Source organism: Sander lucioperca, chromosome 21 (genome assembly GCF_008315115.2).
Source record: "Sander lucioperca isolate FBNREF2018 chromosome 21, SLUC_FBN_1.2, whole genome shotgun sequence".
NCBI lineage: Eukaryota > Metazoa > Chordata > Actinopteri > Perciformes > Percidae > Sander > Sander lucioperca.
Window position 1 is genome coordinate 21,160,333 of NC_050193.1, and position 24,473 is coordinate 21,184,805.

The 24,473-nt window shown below is 40.0% G+C and overlaps 2 protein-coding genes and 1 long non-coding RNA gene across 3 annotated transcripts in view; 1 reads left to right on the forward strand and 2 right to left on the reverse strand.

Annotated features, from left to right (window-relative positions):
- On the reverse strand, positions 1-19,432 carry LOC116063781 (ras-related protein Rab-40C). The gene is made up of 6 exons (XM_031318747.2): positions 18,058-19,432; positions 10,470-10,530; positions 6,678-6,738; positions 6,096-6,173; positions 2,461-2,683; positions 1-1,149 (listed from the first exon to the last, which is right to left on the reverse strand). Exons 1-6 carry the CDS (start codon positions 18,197-18,199, stop codon positions 875-877), a joined length of 840 nt encoding a protein of 279 aa, XP_031174607.1. The 5' UTR covers positions 18,200-19,432; the 3' UTR covers positions 1-874.
- The window catches only part of LOC116063801, a 15,670-nt gene continuing 9,292 nt past the window's right edge, over positions 18,096-24,473 (forward strand). The window contains exon 1 of the long non-coding RNA XR_004108371.2: positions 18,096-18,160. This is a non-coding gene — a long non-coding RNA (uncharacterized LOC116063801). The remainder of the gene's footprint in view (positions 18,161-24,473) is intronic.
- Positions 22,004-24,473, reverse strand: part of pigq (phosphatidylinositol glycan anchor biosynthesis, class Q) — a 20,751-nt gene continuing 18,281 nt past the window's right edge. The window contains exon 14 of the mRNA XM_035996544.1: positions 22,004-24,202. Coding sequence (XP_035852437.1) covers positions 24,050-24,202 — 153 coding nt within the window. The 3' untranslated portion in view covers positions 22,004-24,049. The remainder of the gene's footprint in view (positions 24,203-24,473) is intronic.

Sequence of the window (24,473 nt, forward strand, 5' to 3'; positions counted from 1 at the left end):
TTTTTGTGCTTTAAGCCAGTTTGTTGCAACTGGCTCATTAAAAAAACAATGCAGCATGTGTTTATATTGACACACCTCTACAAAATGTAGGCACACCAGCAAGTCTGGACCTTTTAGGAGATTTTGGGGGGAGTCCGGTTTGCCTGAAGACCTCCACTTCTACGACAACACCGGGTGGGAACCTTCACTCATCTTGTCACCAAGAATTCAATTCAGCGAGTGTTAATAAAGAAAATATTTCACCTTCCAAAGCACAATGAGTGTTCAAACAAACAATGATCAATAAAAGGACTGGCTGGTTACTAGTGTCTTGATCATTAGCTTATTGGTCATTAAAAACAACAGCAAATAAAACCAGATGAAATTATAACCAGACGGGCAGAAGAAAGAAAAGAAAAAGTGAGACACAAAAGTGAAGAATTGATCTTGAGGTGATTTCTGTGATGCACAGACACAATGAGGCGTGCATCGTGTAGAGGAACTAAATATGTTTGCTTGAGTTGGAGAGGGATTTCTGTACATGTAGTTTAAACTCCCTTTCTCTCATTTGAGCAGTTGGTGGTAGTGAGAGTCAGATGTGTGCAGACCAAGATGCTTGCAGTCGTTCTCCTCTGATATCTTGAGGCACCATTGGAGCCCCCCCCCCCTCCCCTGGCCGCACTTTCACCTGGAAAAGTACTTCATGGTCTTTAACATGAAGGTGAGAGGTAGCACTCCTTCATCCCCTTATCCGTCATTCCTGCTCTTCAGCTCTTCAGGTCCAGGGATGTGCTCTTTTCCTCCAACTAACTACATCCTGTACACTCCTGATCACCATGCTGTCGATCATTCCTTGTCTCTCCACCCCGCTCCCCTCTGCCGAGGAAGCCGTGAGTTAGGAGATTTTACAGTTGTTGCGGGTGCAGTTCTGCGGCGGGCTCTGCGGCGGACGGATGGACTTGGAGCGCTTCAGGCTGTTGCCCTTGGAGCCGCCGGCCGGGTTGGCCAGCGAATACGAGCGTCCGTGCATCATGACGGCGTTCATGCCGTTGGCCATAGAGAAGGACTTGAGGTGGGACTTGATGGCGACGGGAAGCGGGAGCTTGTCGATGAGGTGGACCGGCGTGCACGACACGATGGCTCTGCAGCACAGGTCCTGGAGGCTGAACACTGCAGAGAGGAGGGCAACAGTTAGGCTGTGCTTAGGGCTGGGCGAGACCCCACCATAATCTTAACCAAACATCTCGATGTCGACATTGCGACAATATTGCAGAGTTGACAATTGGTGCTTTTCCAAAATATTTACACAATGATTTGTTTTAAATAATCCTCAGTAATGCAGATACAATGCCTAAATGTGTAAAGGCAAATAATAGAACAGCTAGAACAGTCTGGTAAATTCAGAAAATGACATCACTTTACTGTAATGCAGCCTATAAAACCAAGAAAAGACAACACTTATGTGATATTACAATATCCAAAATCTAAGACGATATCTAGCCTCATATCACGATATGGCTGGGCAATATATCGATATAATATCAATATATTGCCCAGCCCCAGCTGTGCTCATTTCAATATCTAACTCCACAGCCTAAATATTTTATGCTGAGTCTGCAAACTGTGTAGAAACTCTAAAGGATACTTCTGATAATCACTGAGCCTTCAAAAAAAAAAGAAAAAAGAAACGTCATCATTTTTGTGAGGTGTTTTTAAACGTTTTTCGAAGGAACCGATGGGTCTTGGGGGCTGAGAGCCACAGACAGGAAAAAGGAAGTCAGACCTCATTCTGATGTGTTAAATACGACAGTGTCAACAGGACACGACCTGAAGACATGAATTAGGTTCAGGCTGAGTTTTGACACAGCAAGCTGTTCCTGATTAATCCTCTGAGAGTTTGCAGGACATCACTTCCACTTGCTTTCCTCTGTAATTACAGGCGAGGCAGACAAAAGCATGGCAGGAATGGGGGAGGGTTCATTAGCATATAAGGGAGCGTGCCATCCATCTGATGGCCATTTTGGTACCTTAGCACACAATGTCTTGAATTCTGTCTGAAGCACAGAAGTGTAATCTACAGCTATACAGTTTTAAAAACACATCCCAACTACGTGCAATTGCTGTAGCAAACTAACGTAAATTCGGCAACAGTGACCGAGGCCTGCACTTATTTCAACGGCCATCATTTGGAACAGGTTTTATAATAGAGACAGGGTTTTTATTCCTAATTTCTCCTGTTTCCTGGTTAATGCAAACTCAAAGCTTCCTTCGTGTTTACCTGTTGATATTTGATTTGAATGTTGGCTTTCATAAGAGAATTTGCAGAGGCTTTATGAACTCCACAGCATTAAAGCACACTTCTGTAATCACAGCAGATACTTTACTATTTGTTTCTGAGCTGCGTTGTTCATTTCATTCCAGGAATTGTTCTGACATCGACTGTTTTAGTTGAATTCTTTGGGCCCCCCCCCGTCCACTCACCTCTGTTGGGCTTCCAGAACTTCTCCATGCCGTGCCTCATCAGGACGATGCGTGACAGCTCTGTGAAGGACTCGATAACGTTGAAGTTGCACAGAGGGCTCACCTCGAAGAAAGTCATGCCGTTCTTCTCGGCGTACGCCCTCGCCTGCTCGGTAGGAACTTGCCGTTTGAAGGCCAGATGTAGCCGGTTACCAACGAGGATTCGAGGCACGCCTGGAGCATGCTGGGAAGGAAAAAAATCAAACAGGTGGACAGAATGAACCTTCGTTGGTAGCTGTTAATATCTGTAACTTTAACAGCAGGTCTTAAAGTAAATACTGGTTGCACCTCTTGGATTTTCACACCTTTTTTTCTCAAATTATCTAAACGGAACATTTGATTACATTAGAAGAATCTCAGCTAAAAAGTACCTCCAGCTGATTTGAAGCATCAGAGGGAGATAGAAAGTGAATAAGAGGCATTACATCCACACAAAGTGACCAGCGGAGGCTTGTTATTAATTCAACAAGCTCCAGGAAGCAGCAGCGTGTAGCTTGTCCTGCCACTCTGGCTCAGGCCTCTCTAATTCAACCCCATCTGTTCTGACAAACTGAATGAAACATGATGGCAGCAAGAGGATGACCTCTCTCCTCCTTCACGCCCCCAGACTGTCACCTCTCATCAGCCTCTCTTTACAGTTTCCTTCCTGTTGCCTTTTCATGCTCAGAGTCTCTCCACCGAGGACGGCAACAGGGGAAACAGTAACAGCTGGAGCAGCAGCAGCAGCGGTGGTGGTGGTGATGGCGGTGGCAGTGGTGGAAAAAGCAAATACTGGAGGTTTTGTACTTTGCCAGTAAGATCATTGGTTTGAAACTGTCTGATCTCACATTTGGCTAGAAGTCTTATGTCACGTGATCACGGATTTGTTGTGCTATATTTGAGCATGTGTGGGAGATTTTAGTTTTTGTGGTTATGTTTTACATATCTGTATAATTTGTCTTATGTATTTTCTTATGTTTTAAGTGTGTGTGTGTGTGTGTGTGTGTGTGTGTTCTATGTTTCACCGTGTTTCCCCCTGAGGACAATAAAGCGGAAGTATTTGCTGGTAAATAAAAACAAGTGTTTATTACAGGGTATGTTTTATGTCACTTTGAGAGATATCAATGAATTACAGTCGACACTAATCAACAGCCGACTCGGTTTACTCAGATGTCAGAGCCGTGAAGGCAACACAAATCAGCCGTACGCTACCGGTACTTCTTCTTGAGTTCACTCTTCAGCTACCATCATCATGCACACATGACTACAATACAAAAACAAATCACTGTTAATTACCTACGTCAAGCAAGTTTCAAGAGTCTGCAAGTTGTAAACACTTAAATGAAATGAACTGAAACCAATAGCTGTGTGAAAGTAAGAGAATATATATTTGACTATCTACAGCAGCTATATGCTTTAGAAAATATTCAGCATTAATATGAATAATCTGTGATGTTTCTGGCATTCATTTTTTAGAAAAGCGAGGCACGTTTTCCTCAAAAGGCCTCCGAATACAAGTAATATGCAATAAAATTAGAAAGACCAAATACTGTATAAAATGCATTATTTGTGTTTTGCAAAATATCATATTGGATAACTGGGATTCAGAAACATCCGTAGTATAAATGGAATTGCTGTTAGTTTTAGAAAAGGTACCGCAAGTGGTAATAGTACTACAGGAGTAATAGCTGCACTTTGTTGACCCCACGACATAACCCCACATCACTGAGACACTAAGATAATGCTGGGATAAAAATATTTTAAATTATTTTAAATTATTTTATTCTGGTAATGACTGAATTTTAGAGCCAGTTTTGTTGGCTGTGGATGTTTGTTTGCTGAAGTTGTTTTTCTGTGTCTTTTTATTGCACTGATCAGGAGTAGAGCTCCTAAAGTAGTTGTATTCTGTAAAATGAGAATAAAAGCATTTTATTTCTAAATCATTTATTAAGCAACATATTTGGTTTCCAATTATCCAGATGTGAGAATTTGTTCACAAAACCCTGGAAATATATGAAGGGCATTTTTCACTTTTTTCTGACATTTTAGAGACTAAATGATGAATTGATTGATTAAAATATTAAACTGAAAATAATAATAAAATAGAAATGAAAATGATAATAAGCTGCAGCCCGACATTGAGACAACAAATGGGCAACATACGGTCGGTTCAGGATGATGGAGTAATCAAATACACACAGCTCATAACCAGTTATTAAACCTAAAGAGTTCACTTCTCTGCACACCGTTTAACTTTCATCATCCAGAGAGTTCCCCTCCCTCCTTCTCTACTTTATTTCTGTCCTGTGGCAGATGACGACCACACCACGTCTGTGGAGGTGGAGCAGGAAAAGGCCAAACAGAAACATACATTCCACAGCCCAAAAATATCACCACACACACACACACGGACACACACACGGACACACACACGGACATCCTCTATGTTTCTAAGTCAGCAGGAAGGACATTGCACGCATGCACGCACACACAGGTCGTCTTAAGTGATTCACTTAACTCCTTCTATTGACCCTTTGTCCCATCTTATAAATGGGAACATGAAGTCTGAAAGCAAAGAGATAAATTCAAACTTCCCCGGATTTGCAGCAATACAATAGGGAAAAAAAACTAACAAACAAAAAAATTACCACAAGAAATCCTGAAAAAGAAAAAAGTAATTCTGGAGGAGCACTCTGATTTCTGGATATTTTAACAGATTTTATATTCGTCTAGCGCCAACAATCCTGTCCTCTTGTGGGAAAATTCAGTGTCTATTCACTGTAAAAGATTACAGTCTGCAAACATTTTTAAAGACCCACACTGATCCACAAGTGAATGAGAAGTCATCACTTTAGAAAATATTGACAAACCTGTGCCTTGGTGATAATGGATAACTGAATCATAAAACTGGTTATCATCATATGGCTCAGTTCACTTAAAGCAAAATAAACTACACACTGAGAGGGACCCTGAAAGAAACTAATATGCAGCTATAATCACCATTATTATCACTGTAGGTGTGGTGAACTCTCTCTCTGTTGGAAACATCTTTTTAAACAGAGTGGAAACATGGTGTTCCTCGAGGTCTTGGTGTCTTGTAGTACTTTGTAGGGATTCCTGACCATTTTTTATAACTCTTGAGTGTTAAAAACAGGTACATTTAGCACCAAATCTGTGTAACAACTGGAATCAAGCCAAACTTGCTGCAACAGCTTATTGGATGATAATGGCCATCATATACTTCCATCATAATGTTTTAAGCTCTTATACACTCTTTCAAAGTCTGAATAGGCACCTAACCAAAACACAATGTTTATTACAGATTTATGACTAGAAAGTATTGACACGCCGCGCTGAGCAGCATCTGAAATAAATGTATAGGTTCCCAGCTTTCAGATGATGTATACTACTTTTATCTGGCATGTACTATTGACCTGCTCTCTTCCTCCAAGAATCCCCTGTCCCCCCCTAAAAAGACGAAAATGGGTCTATGTGGGATAATCGCAATAGTTTGTATGACAATTATTTGTCAACTCAAACTCAAGATTGTGACAGCCATAATCCCAACATCCATCAAACCTCATCACACCAATCATCAGCCCATCTCCCAGACTCACCTCATCAATCTCTCTGATCCACCGGTCGATTCCATCAAAAGACCACCGGTTGGTGATGTCATACACCAGGAGGATCCCCTGAGACACACACAAGATCAACAGGAAGTCAAACATGCCATCTGTGGTCCCTATGACAAAAGCTTGCTCCTTTACATTTAGTCAAGCAGGTTTACTTCATGCAGAGTGGAGTTCATGCCAGGAACACACTGCGCACTGAAGCGCTGCGATTAGCCGTGATCTCTGCGCCTGATCCCTGTCTCGCTGTAGACACAGCCGAAAGTCAAGACAGCCAAAATCCCCATAAACCTGGGTGTTTTATTTTGAAATTTGTTTTATTTTGTAAAGTACCCGGAAGCACTGTGGCTTTCCTGTATGCGTTTACCTGCCTGGCCTGACACATCGATCGCAGCAGCGCGTGGGCCGGGGCCCTGTCCGCACCTGATCGCAGCCGGTGTGGCCGTACAGATTGGATAACATCGGCGCCGAAATGAAAATAGCTCCGCTTCGCGGCTATTTGCAGCACTTCAGCGTACAGTGTGTTTCTGCCCTTAAGTTAGCCTATTTAAGTAGTGTGCTCCTCACCTGTGCACCGCGGGAATATGAGCGAAAGATCGTGCAGAACCTCCCCTGTCCAGAGGTGTCCCTGAAGAGAGAAAGAAAATGCAAGAAGATTACAGTTTTTTCTGTAACTGCTTACACACGCTTTTAAAACTATGTCTCCTTTTTTCAAAACTCTACACACAATTCCTAAAACTGCACACACAAAATGCCACACATCTCCTTCAAAATAAAAAACTGCATTCAAAATACCATAAACATCTCAAAATGAAGCATTTGCATCAAATGGCAAAACACTTTTTTCATAATAGTTAATTTTTGGATATACCATGTACACACTGTTGTTCTAAATCTAAAGCTCTTTTGTCTTTCATAGGCTTATATCTACATTTACAATGTTCTAGAGAGAAAGTAATCTCTCAAATCTGAGGAGTGTGTGTGTGTGTGTGTGTGTGTGTGTGTGTGTGTGTGTGTGTGTGTGTGTGTGTGTGCGCGCCCTGGTAAATAAGTGTAGCATTTTGATTGGTTGTGTTTAGAAAAGGAAAGCAAGTCACTTCCTGTTAGATGTTTGTGTCTTAGGTAGAGAATAATGTGTAATGTTTTGAAAAAAGTGTTTTATGCAATTGAAAACTGAGTCAAAGGCTGAGAAATAGCTTAGAGTTTTGGAGATTTGCTGTGTAGTTTTGCACTTTGAGTGAGAGGTTTCAAAAATCGTGTGACATGAAAAGATTTTGTGTGTAAGCAGTTGAAAAAAAACTGTAGTAGTCAAGTCAGATTTGTTCAGCTGCCAGGAAGTAAAACCTTTACTTAGAGAAGTAGTAGGCTTCAGCATTGAAGGCAAAAACACTGGTCTGACTTTTTCATCACTTCTTCAGTTTCAGCAGAGGTGAGAGTGTGTAGAGGTAGTTATTTTGTTTTAAGGTAACATAAACATACTCTGTGTACTTTTACTGCATGTTCATCACCCATATCTATATGACCATATTGCTATGGCCATTTTCTTTTGTCTCTCCCGTGATTTTGTGGCCTACTTATAAAATCCTAATTCATTAATTTTACAACATGTATCTGACATACTCTCAGCCTTGCAAAGCCAGTCTACATTGTGTGCTTTCAGTTTTTTTTTCCAAAGAGAACAACTGAGGATAAATTGAGCCTGACAAATCCTGACAAGTCTCTCTACACTCCCAAACCTCGTGAACAGCTATTTAAAAACAGGTGTCGCAGATATAAAAGAAAAGCATAATTTAACAGCTTCACAGCTTGTGTTGCATCTAAAGAGTTAGAAACTATTTTTGGACCAGGTTTTACATTCTGGAAATGAATAGCAAAGACTAGTTACAGCTCAGCCAGTTGTGTGTTGAGAGACAATCATCTGTCAATCATCTATTGTGTCTAGCAGACATGACGTCCCTACTAATTAAATGTGTGCGCTTCTTAAGGCAGGTGCAGCTTTATGAATGACTATTAAAGAGTTAAATGTGCTCACCTGTCTTATTGATGTTAGATAAAACTGACATCAGCTTTTTTTTTTTTTTTTTTTAAAAGATTATTTTTTGGGGCTTTTCCCTTTATTTGAAAGTGAATAGACATGAAAGGGGGAGAGAGATGGAGGGTTTTTTAATCGCACAAACAGGAGAAAAATAGTGCATTTGTTGGGAACTATTTTCAGCAGCGGATTAATCCACTTATGGTGCTCTAGTGAGTATTTGTGGCAGCAGGACGGTGTGTGTGGGACTGAATCATAATAAACTACAGTGTGTGTGTGTACACGGTAAAAAAAGGGAACATGTCACCCAGGGCAACAGTGTGGCTCATTGATGTGTTTATGAACAATGGAGCTCTATGGCACAGAGGAAGAAGATACAGTATATCAGGCTCTGACACACACACAATACTTGTTAGTAGATAGATTCGTTTTTTGTTTATTTGGCTCTGCACATGGGATTTATTTCTAATGAGAAAAATACAGACTATCTCCACCTATAAGTTTCTGCAGTTTTTCTCCTTTGCCATGAGATACAGATGGCAACAGAGACAGAAATAGAGAGGAAGCAGAGGATGAGGTAAAGAGTGTGAGTGAGAAGAAAAGACAACATTTAGACAGTGAGGAGAAGAGGAAAGACTGAGGCAGCAAAAATAAAGAATATTCTACATGATGGAGCTGCCTTTAAACTTTTCCCTCCACAGGGAAGACAAGGCGTTGCTTCTCCCCTGAGGAGTTGAATTCCTTGGCCTACTTCCACCAAACAGGCCTTGCCTAGCACTGCAGTGTGTCTTAACTGACAATTACACGCATCCACTGCATCTCTACTGAGGCAAGATTATTTGTGAGGCATGTAACAATATGCAGTAAAGTGAGGAGTTGCACCCACAACATCTGCAGTAAAGTACATGCACCTTGCAGCTGGGTATGTTTTTTTCCCGTTTGTTTATATTAGATGTCTAATGCATTGGTTTAGATATTATATAGTAGAAAAAAGATGAAGACATTTGATGTATCTGCAAATATGTTTTGTTTCTGCACAAGTAGGCAACCATACAAACCTTCCTACTTAGTGTATTTTTTGTATTTGGCTCTGTGTGTCTCTTTGGCCTATTTTAAAATGTGATGTGTTATGTAAATGTAACCCCCCTTTTTCCCTTAAGTAGCTTTCACTGTCTGACAGTATCCGATATATTCTGTATCATGCTGTTCCAGCTCTTCATTGAAGCTCTATGATGTTTACACTGAGTGAAATATTCAGACCCAAGACTTCATGTTTTTTTATGGCTGCTAACTTAAAATATTTAAGATGCACTGTGCGTCATTCAATACACATTTCCCCAAAATTTAGACCATGAAAAGATGAGAGTGCAGCACAAACTGAAGAGAAGACACTTCTGTGTGGGGTGAACATGTTTCCATTTGAGCAAAATGTTATTGCTTGTCCTGGAGCTTTAATGAATCTACTTGATGAGCATACAGAGGCAAAAACCAGCACAGGCACACTCTCATACACACAAAGTCAGTGCATATCTAGCTTACAACCGTCTGAACAGTCGGTACACTGGCTGCTTGGGGGCGCATAAACCAAAGCGCTCAAATTCACCCAAATGATGCAAAATTGGAAATTTTATTTGCATTCTTTATGAACACTCACTTACCTTTAGGGGTCTCTCTAGACATCAAATACGTTTTGGTTTTATTTGTCCAGATTTTGAGATTGTTGTCTCTGAGATTTCTACCTCCACCCAACTACAATACATGGAGGTGAATAGAATACTGACTGATTGATTGATTTAAATTTATTTTGAACATGTAAAAGAAAACAGAAAAGGTCACCCCAAAAATAATAAAACATATTGTTTGTGGTGCTAAAAGCATTGACAAATGACATTCAAAATCTCTGTGATCATTTTTGTATTGGAACTACTTTCTCCTATAGAAATTCCTTATGAAAACAGACAGTGGCCTATGTGGATAATTCAGAGTAACAGGGACACTGTTCCTGGAAAGACATGCTGTTATTGTATTATTCAAAAGTCATTTGCCAATGCCGTGAGCACCATGAATTAAATTCTATTCAGCTCCGTCGCATCAGGTTTGAGAAGGAAATCTCAGAGACAGATATTCCAAACCTGGGCAGATAAAACCAAACCTCATGGTTTGACATCACAAGATGGTAATACTTTGGCTGAACAAAAGGTCTGGGAGGTCTGGAAGGGTACTGTATTGGGTTTGGATTTAAAAGTGCATTCCAGAAAAAAACAGCAGTCACTCTGTCTATTGTACATACAACAACAGGGTATTCGTCAGTAGTGATGTACGCTTACCAAAGCTCCAGCTTCACTCTCCTCCCATCCAGAAGAATGGTGGTGGTTTTATAGTCAATACCTAGACAGAGAGGGGACAGACAGAGGCAGGGATTAGGCAAATGGATGCATCAAGAAGGCCAGCATCAAGTGACAAGCTGACCCAAGGCAAAATGCCTCATTATCTATTTGAGCCACTTCAACTGAATCAAAGCGTAAATTTACAACGCACTACAGAGAACTGTAATTAGCTTCAAAAAATATGACAACCGTGTATTTACAGGCGACAACATAAAAGAGATCTTTCAGCTTTCTCGGAAATTTTTTTTATCATGTTTTTGTCTTGTTTTCATCAAAAGGTAACAACTATGCAGAGTCCCTTCCCATTCCTGCTTATCACCAACATCACTTAGCTACAGTATAAATACCCTTTGCTCTTTATTCCGCTTCCATAGTGTGTGTCCTGCTCTGTAATTCAGGCTCTCCTCTCTGAATTGTACTTAATTCTTGGTTGGTAAATATCTGGCTAATAGGCATGGGTCGGCTACCAGTTTGAAGGTATACCGCGGTTTGAAAAAACTCAAGTTTTCAAAACCACTGAAATTTCCTGTCATACCGTTCCTAAGGTATGAGCTGTTTTTTTTTTTAATAAGTCTTCAAGGACAGAAAGTGCAGTTTAGAAATCCCTCTCCCTGCCAGTGTGCAGTGTGTTTCAAAATAAAATACATCATGTTCAATGGAAAAAAGTAGTTTTTTACCCAGACATTTCAAAAATAAAACATTTATAGCTGTCGTTTCAATACTGTAATACCGTGACATTTTTGCTGAAGGTTATCATACTGTCAGAATCTCATACCGGCCCATGCCTAGTTGTTAATAACAGCCATTTATGTATGTAGATTCAAGGTTAAAGGGATAGTTCAGATTTCCTGAAGTGGGGTTGTATGAGGTATTATCCATAGTCAGTATTCATAGTCATTAGCTACGGTAGATGGCGGTCGGCACGCGCCCAGTTTGGAGAAGCAGGCAGGAGTACCGAGACAGAAGTTAAGCAATGTACTGCTGTGGACGGGGGCAGCAGCTAAACACATTTTTGACATCTAAAAATATCAATATCAGTTCAAGTGTAAGTTATATTTACAATATTTTCACTGCTTTACCTTGCCGTCACACAGCCCTTTCCGATGGGGACCTGAAGCTGTTATATCGCTCTCTTCAAAGCCACCAGACTCCTTTGACAAAAAGTCATTTTACCTCGCACAACACAGGCGCTGGTCTACCGCTGACTCGATCGGTTACTTAGTTGGTTAGTTTTGTTAGTTCCTAACCTCTTTAAAACACCTAAATCACACAATAACACAAAAAACTAACCGATCGATGCAGAGGTAAACCAGCAACTCCAGTGTGAGGTAAAATTATTGGTTTTGTCAAAGGAGTCTGGTGGCTTTAAAGGGAGAATAGATGGACATTAAGGCTTCTGACGGGATGGTAAGACTGTGAAAAGATTCTAAATATATTGAAGTTATTTCACAGGATAAGTGAAAGCTTTGTCCTGGTGGTGGCTTTAGACTAACAGTCAGAAAATTACCAAAGTGAGTGAGTGGGCTTCATCCTCTGGGAACTGTGAAAGTTTGGATCAAATTTCATGTCAATCCAGCCGATAGCTGTTGAGATATTTTAGTCTGGACCAAAGTGGTGGACCAGCAGCCCAATAGACCAACATTGCCGTCCCTAAAGTCACACTGCTACTGTGCTATAAACATTTTAGTGTCCAAGGGAAGTATTTTATTATCTTCATTATTGAGATTAAAAACATGATAACAATCTAAAAAGTAAGAACCACGTTTAACTGTCAGTACGGAGGCAGCAGTGTTGTTCAGCCTCAGGCAGCTAACAGATCTCTGTGTTCTTGTCCATTGTTTAGCTCATTTCTGATAAACCTGTCTGACTGCTACACCTGTCGCCCTGCTGCTCCATGTCTCAACATGTTCACCTGAGTGCCCCTGCCGGGATCCTGTGGTTTTCACTGTGTCTGGTACCACCTGAGGCTAAACTGGTGAACCACTGGAGAATGAGTGTCTTCCACCTCTTATCAGATGTTCATCTTTTTACAACAATTGTATGTGTGATTGTGTAGAACTCTGCTCTAAAATGCTAGCTTAAAACCAGCTAACAAGAGTTAAAACTGTTCAGTACAAGCTTAATATTTGGGTCTACTGGCTGCTTTAAGAATAAGGCTGGTATTTTTCTATATTTTTCAACAAATTCCAAAGTATTCAGAGCCGAACTGTATCCATTTTTTTTGTACAACAGCTTATAAAAAATTGTTATGGGTTCTTCACACAGAAGCTTTTTTTTTTTTTTTAAAGATAATTTTTGGGGCATTTTTAGGCCTTTATTTTCACAGGACAGATGAAGACACAAAAGGGGAAAGAGAGGGGAAATGACATGCAGCAAAGGGCCTCAGGTCGGAGTTGAACCCGCGGCCGCTGCATCGAGGAGCAAACCTCTAGCTTTGCCCTACAGTATAAGCCCATACTCAACCCTTACGCCACCAAAGCACCACTTTTAACTGGAAACTATCAGCTTTAAAGGTCCAAATGTAATATATTCTTACATTACATTACATGTCATTTAGCTGACGCTTTTATCCAAAGCGACTTATAATTGCTATATATGTCAGAGGTCGCACGCCTCTGGAGCAACTAGGGCTTAAGTGTCTTGCTCAGGGACACATTGGTTGATGTATCGCAGTGGGAATCGAACCCAGATCTCCCACACTAAAGGCATGTGTTATATCCACTGCGCCATCACCACCACCATTTACTGTATTTAATCCAAAAATGACCACAATATGTCATCAGATATTATGGAAACATGCTAAGTTGAAATACTATCTTCTCTGACCACAATGCTAAAGCCAGTATTTTCTTCTTTGAAATTTCTATTCTGTGACGGAATGTCTGTTTTTGTTTTGCCAAAATTCTTCCCCCACTTCTGTTCAGCGGCCGTAGCCGACAGACTGTGACCTGGGTACAGATGGCCGCAAGGTCACAGTCTTTTTCGCGGCTGTTGCAGTTAAGCTGAGAAAGAGCAGCTGTCTGTCGAGCGCTAAGCAAGGTTGCGGACTTTTCAGCGGTCATAATTGTTACGTTTAGCTGATAAAAAGGTGACTGTCAGCCGGGTACAGAGCTCAGACACAAAACAGATACTAACATCCCAGTAATGTTTGAAAATGCCTTCCCAGACTCTCACACATGACTGCATCAGCCTCTGGCAGATAGCAGCTGCTGGCTAACAAAATTAGCAATATCTTCCAATTTTCCAGGCAACATAAAGCTGCTGCCGAGCTAAAGTGCTGAGCTCAGGCTAACCTAATTGAATTGGAGTGAGTGCGGGTCTTCGTACCAAGTGCTTCCTCTCCTCCCGTTGCCAGGGCTCACTTAGATATCCCAGATAATCAATAGCTTCTGTGATGTCTCTGACATCTTAGCTGAATACTGCCGCTTCTATTCTGGGAGTCGGTTTACTTTGTTTGTTCGTTGGATACACTCAAAGCTGTGTGACGCTTATAATGTTCGGCCTTTGTTGAGGCTGTGTCAGAGAGGTGCTGAATTAACTATATGGCAATGTTTGAGTTGATGTTTTCTGTCACTGTAGGCATAGGAGTGGGTGACATGGCCTAAACAGTAATTACCTATTATTAGTTTCTTAATTGATTTTCTGTAAAATATAGCGTTTATGAGAAAGGTACTGCATGTCTGCATTTAGTTATTCCAGTGAATGATTTGTAACATTTACATAATATTAGTGAATGTGAAATACATTCCATCTGCAGGTGCAAATAACATGTAAAGGTTGCAAAGGAAGGAATGAAATAAGGAGGAAAAGAGATACAGAGCAAAGTGCAGAAAATCTGATTTGACAGCAGACGGCATTTACAGCTAAGCTCTGTGGTAATACTGAACAGTCAGGTCTGTGCATCTTTCAAGAGGATTAGACCCGGTTCCGCTTTTCCTTTACCTACCAATTCACTCTCTTACACACTCTTTAAACCCCTCTCTCCTTCAGGAGGGCGGTATAGGGGGTTATCTCTGAGCTGTGTTGTCTATGGATATGCCACTATCAAAACAGCCAGTCCGCTGCTATAGAGAAACAATGGACCGCCGTGCCTGTATGACCCCGGGGGAATATCCTATTGTCGGTGTGTGCTGAATGAAAAACAGATTTAAGAGTCTCACTTGCCTTGCAGCTGCACTAGAGTGTCTTTTTAAACCTGCTTTTGCATTTTAATTGTCTTCACCCGCTCTGTGTTATCAGATGGCTAACAGCAACAGACTGTGAAATTCAAAACCTTATCACAGCAGGAAAAATTAATCTGGAGATCCCCTCAGAAATTATTTCTAACCCCAATACACAAATGCCCCCTTCCCAAAGCCCCCCTTAGCATCAGTCATGGTTAGTTAATATAATGATACATACAGCGAGACAATAGAGATTCTGTTATCCTGTCATGACTGAAAAAAACAATCCAAAACTCAAAGATATTCAGTTAACATCATATGTCGTCGTTTTTTTGTCAGTCTGCAGATTATCTGTATCAGCGTTTTATATGCCTGATAGCCGATGAAGTTAATTAATTAAAAGGTGCGCTACTTTGGCTCGGCTACAGCTCTGTGTCTGTCCCTCTGCTTCGGTTTCACTCACCACTGAATCTGACTTCATGTCCCGCCCACAACTCTATCTGACTATCTTTTACTGTGTATTGTGTTGAAAGTTCCTAATTTATTAAATAATTGCTTAAAGCATTTAAACAAAGTTTTGTGTTGGATTTTGTAACATTCCAAAATCTTAGTTTTGACTTAAAGATTTTCATTTTGACTGTATATGCATATCGGTTCCAAATATCGGTTTTTATTAACTACTAATAATCGGTATTGGCCTTGAAAAAACAGTATCGGTCGACCCCTATTCATACGTGTGCACACACAGAGCAGAGGAGAGACGGGTGAAAGGAAGATAATGCTATTCGTACAGGTTAACAGGCTCGGTAGTGAAGGGTGGATCTAATTTATGCTGAAGTGAAGAGTAGTTCATGTGGATTTCAAGTACCGTTACTGATAACTATTGTAAAGTTCCTTTAAATAGAAACTTTTAAGCGTTACATGTGGGAATGGGCCAACTCAAAAACAGTCAACCTAGGGGAAACACACTATTCTGACCACCAAATTTCTAATCAATAAAGCACCAATCGCTGACAGACCAACTGGCTGCCCTAAATCAGGCAGGGAGCCAATCATGGCCTGAGGACAATGCCATCCTATCACAATCTGCTCTTCTGTCCTGTTTTTCTCCTCTTAAAATATTTAGGTTCCTCACAAGCAACCCCCTTCCATTCATGCTAACCTCTCTTTGCCGGAGGGATGAAAATCAATAGCAGAGCTTCTGTCAGCACAAACATCCCAGCTGAAGCGTGTTCAGCTGTGCTCCACTCTGCCCTCCATATTTAATGAAGCCGTTTGAAGGCTTTTGATGTTGCTCGCATCCCATTAGAACATTTTCCTCTTTGAGACACTCTTTAGAAGCTGGCCTGGCTCACGGTTCGTCTATAGAGGAATGACGGGTTCTCCTTGGGCTCTGTGTTTAAAAAAACCACAAGGCATCAAACTCGATGAAACCCTCGTCGACTCTATTGATCGAGTCATTATTACTTAATTATAATGGTGACCTCCCTCTCTAAATCACCGAAACAGTTTGGCCTTCAGTTAATGTGGTTGTCTGAAAACACGTATCTGGGAAGGTCTTCACACTGCTGCCAAATGCCAACAGGCGGCATCACCCTTTAGCAGAATTCATTAGATAAGTACTGGTGAAAGGGCTCATTCTGCTGACTGATGTATATTTTATGAACAGTTGCTGTCATCTTGAGAGGAGGAGCTGATTTTTCTTTTAATCTGAATAACTACTCAGGGAAACTATGAAAGCATCTCTGGTGAGGACTGTTTGCTCGAGCAAATATGTTAACAAATGCACTTCACATGCACATTTTACCTTGAGTAAATAAGTAACTGAGCATCTTATATTCCACTATAAGTGCTTTAAAGTGGAGATGGGAGTCTAATGCATGTGATGGATGTACTCTCTTCCTTTCTGTCCTGCTGTGCACCTCATTACAACCTATTAGCATCCCCAGAGTGATTCCGGTGATACAGGATTTATCACCACATCTCTAAGGACCACGACAGAGTTTTTGCATGGTTAAGCCAATTCACAAAAAGTATGCATTATTACTGCTCACTATTTTCCAAAGCATACTATAGCATGTTAATGCTTTTAAATTGTGCATTTCCTGCCTTCAATGCTCCCATTAGTTCATCTCATTCCAGTTTACTATTAAAATTCATTTGCAGATATATTAAGAGTTGCCTGAGTCGAGGTAATCCATCACAGTTACCGTCATGTCTGCTTTTATTGTTGGCTTCAGGCACACGCGTCTATAGGAGCAGGAGTAATGTGGTATTTATAATGACCAAGCCATGTAATAAATAAGGCTTTTATTATAATAAAAAAAAAATTTAAAAAAATAAAAAAGGTATAGAAAAGTCACTATCATACCATGAAATAAAATCGAAACCACTATTGAAAAATGGTAACATGCGTATGATTTGTAGTACAAAAACACTGTTGTGGTCCTTTAAGAACTTTCTTTCATTTTCCTACCCTATATGAAGTCTGCTCTTCTTCAGGGCTTCCTTTGATGGGAGTGTGTGAGTATGTGTGTACAGCAGCCACAGACCACCAGCTTACTGCAGCAGCAGGCGGTGATCAGATAGTGGCTGTCAGCCCCAGAGCAGCAGCTTTGAGAGAGCCAGGTGATCTGAGCTCCTGCACCAGGGGAGGAATCATCTGACTGGGCACAGCTCCATCGGCCTTCCCCTTCACAGCATGGTGGATGGAGATAAACAAGCTTGTGTTCCTAAGTGTACCTACTCTAAAGTAACAAATACAGATGACTTAGACTCTAATTCTGTAATCTAATTCAATTAGTCTCAGTAATGTTCCAATCAAACCTACAGTAGATTTTTATAGGTCTGGGCAGCATACTTGCAGCAATGGCTAAGCAGCGTCCAATCAACTCAAATACATGTATGTACAGTATATATACACAAGTACCAAAGCATATAGCTTCCTTTATTTTTAATGTTTACAGTTGGAAACCACTGACGCTGTTAAGGAAAAAAAAGAGGAACCGTCATACTAGAGAGGATGTTGATTTGTGTTCACTAGGCCTGGAAATCTATTGTCTGGTTATCAGACTAAGAAGAGGTCATGAAAACTATTGTTTAGCGAGTGAAATTCAACAACAATGCACAAACAGTCTGACTCACTTCGATGTCAATGCTCTGTTATTATGAGCGTCAGAGAGCTCATTGTATATTCTCCACAGTCCAGAGTGATAGAGAACAGTCCACACAGCAAAAATGCGCAGCTAGTATGTTCAAGACTTTTCTGATGAGAAAGCATGACATAACACGAGGAGCTCATCATCATCATAAGAGGACAATAATAAATCAGCAGTGCCCAATCAGCTGAGAGAAAAGTGACTCACCACTACTGTAAGCGTACGGGGACTCGGCTGATCCATCCTGCAGACTGTCCAGGATCTCTCCTTTTCCCACATCGCTGTCTCCGACCAGGAGGAACTTGAGCAGGTAGTCGTAACTTTTCACTGGGCTGCCCTGGCTGCCCATCGTATTCACATCTGAGCCCAGGGGCTGAAGTTGAGTGACTGTAAACTGCCCCCGTGGACACAAGGTTGGGTAACCCCCTTGTGTGTTATTCCACTCAGTTGAACCAAAACAAAGGCTTGTTATGCTATTAACTTACTGAATGGGGGTCCACGAGCTTAAAGTCCTTGTTTTGCCTGTTAACAGTCTTGCAATTTTCAGACTAAAAAAGGGCCAGTCAACAGAAATGACCTGCTTGAATCATCCTTATTGGTAAAAGTAACGGTGACAAAAATAATAGTTTGGTCATAGGTGGTGGGGGAAGAAAACTTTATGTAATGTAAACAACTGGTACTGTCTTTCAAACTGATAACTGGCTGTTTATAAATAACCACAATCTGACACTAAAGTTCCTTCTTGAGCCAAAAAGACATTATTTTAGTAACAGATTAACATATATTTTAAAGTAAAAGCACATGTAATCAAAGTGTACATAAAGCTGTATCCGGACTCTTGTAGGCTTGGTGGCAAAAGTCTATGCAGGGAAGACAAACATGCTTATTGTCTGGAATTGTAATTATAATATGCCATTTTGCAAATTTTATGAGCAGATATTACTGCTGAGATAGGTTTTCTAGTAAGCAAACAAACTACCTAAACTGGAGTCTGTCTTTTTGTTCCCATTTAAGTGAAGCTAAGTTAGCAGGGGAACAACAAGCTAGCCCTGCCGAAGATCTAGCCAGCTAGCTTAGCTATTAGCACGGCTGCTAACGTTGTCAAAGCAGTCATCACCAGACACGATAGTTATTAAAACACACTGTCACTGGTTATGCGTTACGCTACACATTTAACGTTGCCCTTTACAAGCCTACTTCCCACTGAATAAAGAAAGACTGTTCACACCAAGCTAAATGCTAACGTAGCTAGCGCAGCCCGTAGCTCAACTTCAACCGACGTCTGTGTAGTTTCAGGCCCCCTTGTCTTTCTTTAGTCCGGGATGACAAAGATCCCCGTAACTTTACTGCGTTAAATCCAGAAAACACCGATATCTGCAGTGGGATCAAACGCCTGTGGCATTTTTACGTCCAGTCCAAATCTCTGTAGGTGTAGTCAGTAATCTCAGTTCGTGATTTGTCCATTTTTCTCCATTATATTCAATCATAATCACAGCTGTGGCTCCTCAGTACTGCACAACAACACTAAATGCGCTGCTGACAGATCGGCTGCTCGCCACAGTGCGTTGCCGTCTCCTCTTTCTGGTTCCCGCCCTCTCGCTCCAAGCCCCGCCTTTCTACTCTTATGATTGGACGCTGACTCCGCGGTGATTTACGCGGGGTTGAATACATTGGCTAAGCAAAACGTTCATCAAAGTCTGCTGTCAACAACACGCAGATGGCGAGGACAACAAAGATGCTTCATTTCTTACTGAATACGTACAGAACAATGGCAATTGTGGATAAAACATGATTAAATCAAAGCTCTGAAATGCCAAGTGAAATTTTGACAATGGGGTTGATTTGGCTGAGGACCTTCAGCCAAATCAAAGACACAATTTTGGGGTATTTTGGGAGATCTTGTGTGCGTTCTTACAGTAAATAAAAGAACATCACATCTGTTTAAATTAAGATGTGATACACCCAGCGGTGAATTTCGGTTTTTGCAGCCGTACAACAAAAACCCCAGGAATACATACAGATAAGTAGAAAGTACCAGAAATAAATAAATAAATAATAAAAGGTAGCATAAACTTAAATAAGAATAGAACAAAAATAGAAACTAAGAGTATTTGGAGACAAAATGACATGGTAAACTGACAGTGGTGTGGTTAAGCGGAGTCAACATGTCTATTAACAGTGTGCACCAGGATAATATATGATTAAATTATGAAACTGAAGTGTAGTAATATAGTATACAATTACATAATATATAGTGTAACATAACATAGTAGTACAACAATATAGCATACAAGTATATCACAGCAATATAACATAGAATAGAATAGACTTACAAAGGCTATAAGATGTGAGGCAGCCTACACATTAGTGCATCACTTATTGTAATCCAGTAATATGATTCTGAAATTTGCCATTCTGCATTCATATTTTGAATGCAGTTGTTTTACACTATGGTATTACTACTTCTATTTAAGTAAAATATCTGAATACTTTGTCCACCATTGCCAACAATCAGAATAAGAATTGTCAAATGCCAATGGGGAGTGAAGTTAAACTGATATTAAAGATATTAAAATGATATAACCCTTTCATCTGATTCACCAGAACAGTATTTCCTAAAATGTTGGACTGTTCCTTTAAAATTCAGGTTTTGTTTTGGCACAAACATTTGTATTCTGGTGACTAATACGAATGACCATGTTAGATTTAGTGTCATTTTCTCTGTTAAAACAACCTTAAAGCAGATCACATTAGTCACATTCATGAGAGAAAAAAAAATCTGATTTCTTTCAGCCTGACTCAGCCTGTGTTTTGAATGCGGCTTGACTGCATGGTAACTGAAATTATGAAATATGATGTACAATAGTAGGCTGAGTGCGTGTTTGATGCTATCTGTGTCAAATCTGTTTTCATAACATCATGACTCACTTCTCTTTAGCTTTGCCAGAACAATCTACCGAGGATGAACACCTACACACACACACACACACACACACACACGGACACACACATTGAATGAAGCATACAGACTTGTATTGGCAGCAACAGCTTGAATTAGATCATTAATGATACCATGATGAGTAAAGCACACTCAGAGTGGTAACTGCTTGGAAATATATCATACTTTCCCCTTTAATGCATTTGAGGCTCACTAGTGGTACATGCTGTTGAAAATCAGCATTGATTGATTGATTGATTGATTGATTGATTGGGTTAAAAGTTGCAGTTACAACGCATAAAATGTTACCATACTCCAGTAGTAGAATTTGTGATCTCAAATGTAAAGCAACATGGGAGATTTACTTTTTAAGCCTCTAAAAGGAAATAACTATATGTGTATCTGGTATTTAATTAATTAATTATCTATCTTTAATTAATTAAATACCAATCATATTAAGAAAGCAATTAACAAGTTAACTAATGAAAGAAACAGGCCTCCCACAATCACAAAATGACTCAAATTTAAACTTTTTATCTCAAATTAAAACCTGAAATGTGTGGCACAAAATGAATAATTAGTTAATTGATTCCTTCACAGAGTACCTGTGATCCTGAATCTGAAAAGTTGAGTTAAACAACATCATACACACACATTTTAAGAGAACCTGACACAGCACAGGCTGTGCAAATTATGGCTATAGCGAAATGCTTTTATTCTGAAAAGCATCAGACTGGTTGTTAAAAGTGTAGTGTTTTCCCCTTAATTGCTTTTTGGGCCATTATGAGAATAAGTACATTACAATCTAAAAAAAATGCCTCCACCTTCAACCTTATAATGCATAGTAATTGTTTTCATCATCATACCTTGCAGGAACTAGTTTCTTCCATATGTATGACTGTCTGAAAACCCTTACTCATATAATAATGTGAATATGAAAGACAAGACTAGTCACAGGATTACTGTAAAACTGGAAAGATGCAGGCTGCAGCAGCACGTATTGTATATGGTTCAGTGCTGTGAAAATAAATTCCATTAAATCAAAGCACATAAATACTGTTTGGAATTAATTAATAATGGAGTGGCTCTGGGTTCTGTCTCTTATTGACATAACAGATTAGACTAAATCATGTAAGATCATGATTTCTATTACAACTATTTTATTAGCTGTGTATGAACAGATAAGCCTCATTTGAAAAGAAGAGAAACCACCAGTATACAGCATGAATTTTATTAAATGGCAATGGAACATTTAGTACAGATCAATAGGAGATTCTAAAATAAAAAGGTGAAAAACATAAGAACTAAATTAAACAGTTTAACTGTTAAAAACAACAAATTGTTGCTAAGGACGCTAAAGAGGGTGTAAAGAGTTAGGTGAAAGAAAAACAGTAACAGCAATAATTCATATTAAATATTCAGTCTGAAAATTTGGGAAATTTGTTATCTTGCTGCCTAACCATGAAATGACATCAGCTTCATCTTCCTGTGTCCCGTATAGAGATTGGCCATGACATGTTTAGCACAAAGACTGGAAGCAGTGGGAAATTGCTAGCTCAGCACTATCAAAAGTGAAAAGAATACACCTTCCAACTGCTCCAAAGCGGTCTCGTGTAGTTCACCTGCAGGTTGTGCTAAGCAAGACAGACGACAACCAAATTCCCAAACTGCTGGATTGTTTCTTTTAATCAGAGCTGGTTCATATTGATTGTTACTAAGAATGAAAGAAAATGTTATTAAAAATGACATGAACAGGCACATAAAAAAAAAGGACAAATGCTGACAATTTGACCCAGAGCAGAATCACACAAGGATTTGCTTGATACCAGAACAGTATGGCATGACTGTTCATCTCCCTCTGTAACTCACCTGACAGAGGCAAATAGTTCCAGTGTTTGGAGGAAATATGGCAACAAATGAACCTGAAATCAATTTAATTAGATTTTTTTTTTAAACGATCAAAACACACAGTATTAAAAAGTAGTAAAAAAAAATCTGTTTGTCCAGTTAGTGTGATTAGAAGCAGACTCTTGCTAATAATTTAATAATATAAAATCTAAAAGATTACAACTATCTACATGATCAGTGCAGTTAATAGTATACATAAATACCTGATTTCTAATTGGAATTCTGCCATTTTTAAGAGTTAAGATTTGTATGAATTGTCACGCTAAATACTGAGTCGATTCACTGATTTGATGAGTCTTTTTTACTTGAGCTACTATTGGGCTATGTTTTAGTATTCAGCAAGTTACATAGTCTCTCTGTAACATGACTAACATTATGGAATCCCTCTAGAAGCTCATTTGTCCAATGTATTGGATGGAACCAATAACAAACTAGCAATCTCGGAATCCATCAGTCTGACGGCAATTTAGCCTCCAGGGGGGGGGGGGGGGGGCAACGGACAATATTTTGGGTGTTGCGGTGTGTGATTTAAGCCAGTGGAACAGCAGCGTCAGTGACAGAGAATACGCACCTGTCTGTAAAGTGTTTCATGGGGGATTACACTGAGCTGAGAGCTTAGATGTCCAGTGAGTGAACTACAGTGAACTGACTCGAGTATGTTTGCTGGTCATACAAATGGTGATTTCACCGACATGTAGGGGGGGGGGGGGGGGGCAAACAAAGTCAGATGGTCTTTAAATCTTATTTGATAATGTGGGATCTTTGTGTCCTACATTCAAACACACATGAACAAATTGTTTTGGTCCTTTAGTTTAGTTTCCTTGTGGGATACACGGTGCATATAAGTTCATTACTGGAGATTAAGTTCTCATATTTAATTTAATTTTTGACCTCAACAACAAAAGACAACAGCTGATGTCAAGTCCTTAATATCATTAATACAAATAAAAGAATTTATCATGTGCTGAAAGGCATTTTACAATCACAGTTTTTACAACAAAAACAGGACGGGACTATTTGCTGGTTTTTGGGTTTGTGGCTGACATTGCCATGTTCGCTGCACTCTTAAACACTGACTTGTTTTCGTTCTTCTTCCTCGAGCTGCTCGGATGAAAAAAAGTGTGGTGACCTGGCAGCTTCAGTCTTCACAAACACTTTCTTGATGTTATTCCAATCTAAGATGAAAGCAGCGTAACTCTAAGGTACCAATTTCACCCTTGTTCCCCCTCTTTCCCCTCTATCTATCTGTCTGTTTCCATCTCACTATTTATTCGGTCCCTTCCCTTTCCTTTGTTTCCTAATCTCTCTTTTTCTTTTTCTCTCTTTCTCGCTCACATCTCTGGCCAATGTCTCTCAGTCAGTCTTGGTGGTTTTGTGTCTCCACGGGTAAATCAGCTCCCCAACAAACAGTTTCTTGACCAGGGCAGCCCACGAGTCTTTGGGGTAACAGCTGTAAGTCGGGGTGCGGTAGGTCTGAACCACTGCGCTGCACTTCAGAGGGTTAATCTGAGGAGGAAAACACAAGAGCATGATCATATGACCAAATACTGAAAAAGAGACAATAATAAAGTGCTTACATAAGGTTAAAAGGTTGAAAAAGTATTATTTCAGTAAAACTACAGTAAAAGAGTACTCCATAATACAAAGCCCCAACAGACATGGAGGAAAATATTTTTAGATGGCGGGGGGAAAAAAAATCTACTTTTGTTTTGTGTCCCGCCAGCAGTAACAACAATCCGACTTTTGGCCCAAATCCTTCAGAATAAAAGCATCATTC